Source organism: Austrofundulus limnaeus, unplaced genomic scaffold, assembly GCF_001266775.1.
Source record: "Austrofundulus limnaeus strain Quisiro unplaced genomic scaffold, Austrofundulus_limnaeus-1.0 Scaffold11, whole genome shotgun sequence".
NCBI lineage: Eukaryota > Metazoa > Chordata > Actinopteri > Cyprinodontiformes > Rivulidae > Austrofundulus > Austrofundulus limnaeus.
Window position 1 is genome coordinate 1,418,959 of NW_013952413.1, and position 2,332 is coordinate 1,421,290.

A 2,332-nucleotide genomic window follows, 5' to 3' on the forward strand; every position below is an offset into this window, starting at 1 on the left:
TCATTCAGCTGATAAATAATTTACGGATTTACCAAAGAACTGTATACAACATTTTAATTTGTCTTTCCAGCGTGCATTTCTTGTTTTGTGCAAAACATCCTTGGTTCAGTTTCAGCTGTTTTTTTTCACCTGATTTGTTTTAAACGTCATCCTAACACAACTTCATTTACACATACAACACAGTTACGTACTGTTTTTATTATTATTATTGTACTTAAGTGCATTGCAGCTCTCAAAGTTTGCACGTWTACGTTTCACACAAACCTCACCTACATGGTTCTCTAACAGGATCCGTCGATCCGAACCGTCCAAGGCAGCCGACTCTATCAGGCCCCTCTTTTGATCGCACCAGAACAATCGATTGTCGGCAAAATCGATAGTCAGGCCGGTGGGTGACACAAGGTTGGTGCTTGCAATCACAGTCCGATCAGCCCCTTGCARAGTGACACATTCGACCACGGGAAGGTGCCCTATATCTGTCCAGAATAACTTTCTTTRAGGTAAATAAGACAAGAAAAACACAAATATCAGCTTTATGTTCTTGTATTAAGTTTGAACCAACAAGTACAATGTTTTATTTTTTTCCAAATACATAATAAAATAAAAAGATTGAAAGTTTATTTTTTTTGTTACAATATAATGACACCGTAATGAGTTGGTGCACTTTCAAGTATATAAAAATCTAATAAGAAATATAAATGTAAATACGATTTTTCATATACTCTATGATTCTTAATCACCCTAGGATTGGTTTCTTTCTATAAAAAATATGGTACCACTTTACAATAAGGCTCCCCTTATAGATGGCTTGTAAATAGTTTATAGATAGGTTATTAATTCATCTATAACCACTTTATAAATCATTAATACGTGTTTATTATGCATTAATTAAGAATAAGAAAGAGACAAAAYTGTCTGGTTTCCTGCTAAATAGYGAGCCAAATCTGTTCATGTWCATATTGTWAAGTGTTMTATTAAACATTTCACAYTAGGTTTACTTGTAAGMACAATAATGAATTAGAAACACATATTTACAGTAGGTACACTATTTATTAATGATTAATAAATGTATATAAATGTCAAGAAGGTTCCCTTTGATAGATGTGGATATGCATAATACAGTGCAATATTATATGTAAAATATGTGTTTCCAATACATTATTGTGTAAAGGCAGTAACCTAGTGTGAAATGTTTAATATGCACTTTAGATGTAAAATGTACGTGAACAGATTTGGCTCACTATTTGACCAAAAACCGGACCGTTTTGTCTCTTTCTCGTCCTTAATTAATGCATAATAAATACTTAATAATGAAGTGTTTACAGATAAATTAATAACCTATCTATATAGTATTTATAAGCCATCTATAAGGGGAGCCATATTGTAAAGTGGTACCAAAAATATTACCGGGGTATGTCAGAAATGTTGATTGAGTTTATCAGCCCACCTTTAAATAAAAATATGCTTTACACATTGAAATATGTAWAGCTAATTTCACTAAGTAGATATTGTTGTTAGACATAAAATCAACCCCTACTCACTCTGCTTGAGGATGAACTGCGACTCCTCTGGGCTTCTCCACTCCATCACTCACAACTGTGTCTTTGTTCAGGCCAGTGAGATCGCTGCAGCCAACAGCTGATCTTCTGGATAACAACATTTACACCRAGGTATCAGGGAAAAAAACGTGTTATTTCTTATAAAGTTTCCGATTGCAGCAGTTAAAAACACACATATTTCAAAAAGGAATCCTAAAATACCAGATAGGTGTGCTGGTTTTCGTTTGTGTGTTTTTATGGAAAGCAGACAACCAAAAGTTTATAATAGAAACAAGCAGTGTTGTAGAAAGTACCTCAAAGTGATACTTGAGTGAAAGTACAAGTATCTTACCATAAAAATACTTTGCTAAAAGTTAAAGTCTTCTCTAAAAGTATTACTTGAGTAAAAGTCTTAAAGTATCTGATATTTTTTGTACTTATCAAGTAAATTTCTGGCACAAAATCTACTTAAGTATTAAAAGTAAAAGTACTGAGTAAAAGTGAGCAGTAAGATTTTGCAAAATGACATTTATCGGGAGGTGACTTCTCAAAAAAAAWTTTTCTAATAGTGTGCAGCTGTGATGGGTTGTGTACAAAATAATACGGTGTCAGAATGGTATATATTTATACTTCTCATCCAACCACAATTAAATTCACTCTATCCAGGAGACACAATTTATCAGGATAGTATGTTTTTAAAGTAATAACTCGGAATAAAATAGGAGTAACAACTTTCGACTTCTTACCTTTTTAAAAAATGTAAGGAGTAGAAGGTACAGATAATTGTGTAAAAA

General features: G+C 32.7%; 1 protein-coding gene and 1 long non-coding RNA gene across 2 annotated transcripts in view; one reads left to right on the forward strand and one right to left on the reverse strand.

Annotated features, from left to right (window-relative positions):
* egf (epidermal growth factor) overlaps positions 1–2,332 on the reverse strand; it is a gene marked incomplete in the record, with an annotated part of 26,511 nt that overhangs the window by 11,146 nt on the left and 13,033 nt on the right. Inside the window, 2 exon segments of the mRNA XM_014001969.1 lie at positions 270–493; positions 1,542–1,646. Of these exon segments, the coding sequence (XP_013857423.1) occupies positions 270–493; positions 1,542–1,646 (329 nt within the window).
* Positions 1–2,332, forward strand: part of LOC106513249 (uncharacterized) — a 70,693-nt gene that overhangs the window by 7,296 nt on the left and 61,065 nt on the right. The gene's annotated exons all lie outside the window — the stretch shown is intronic.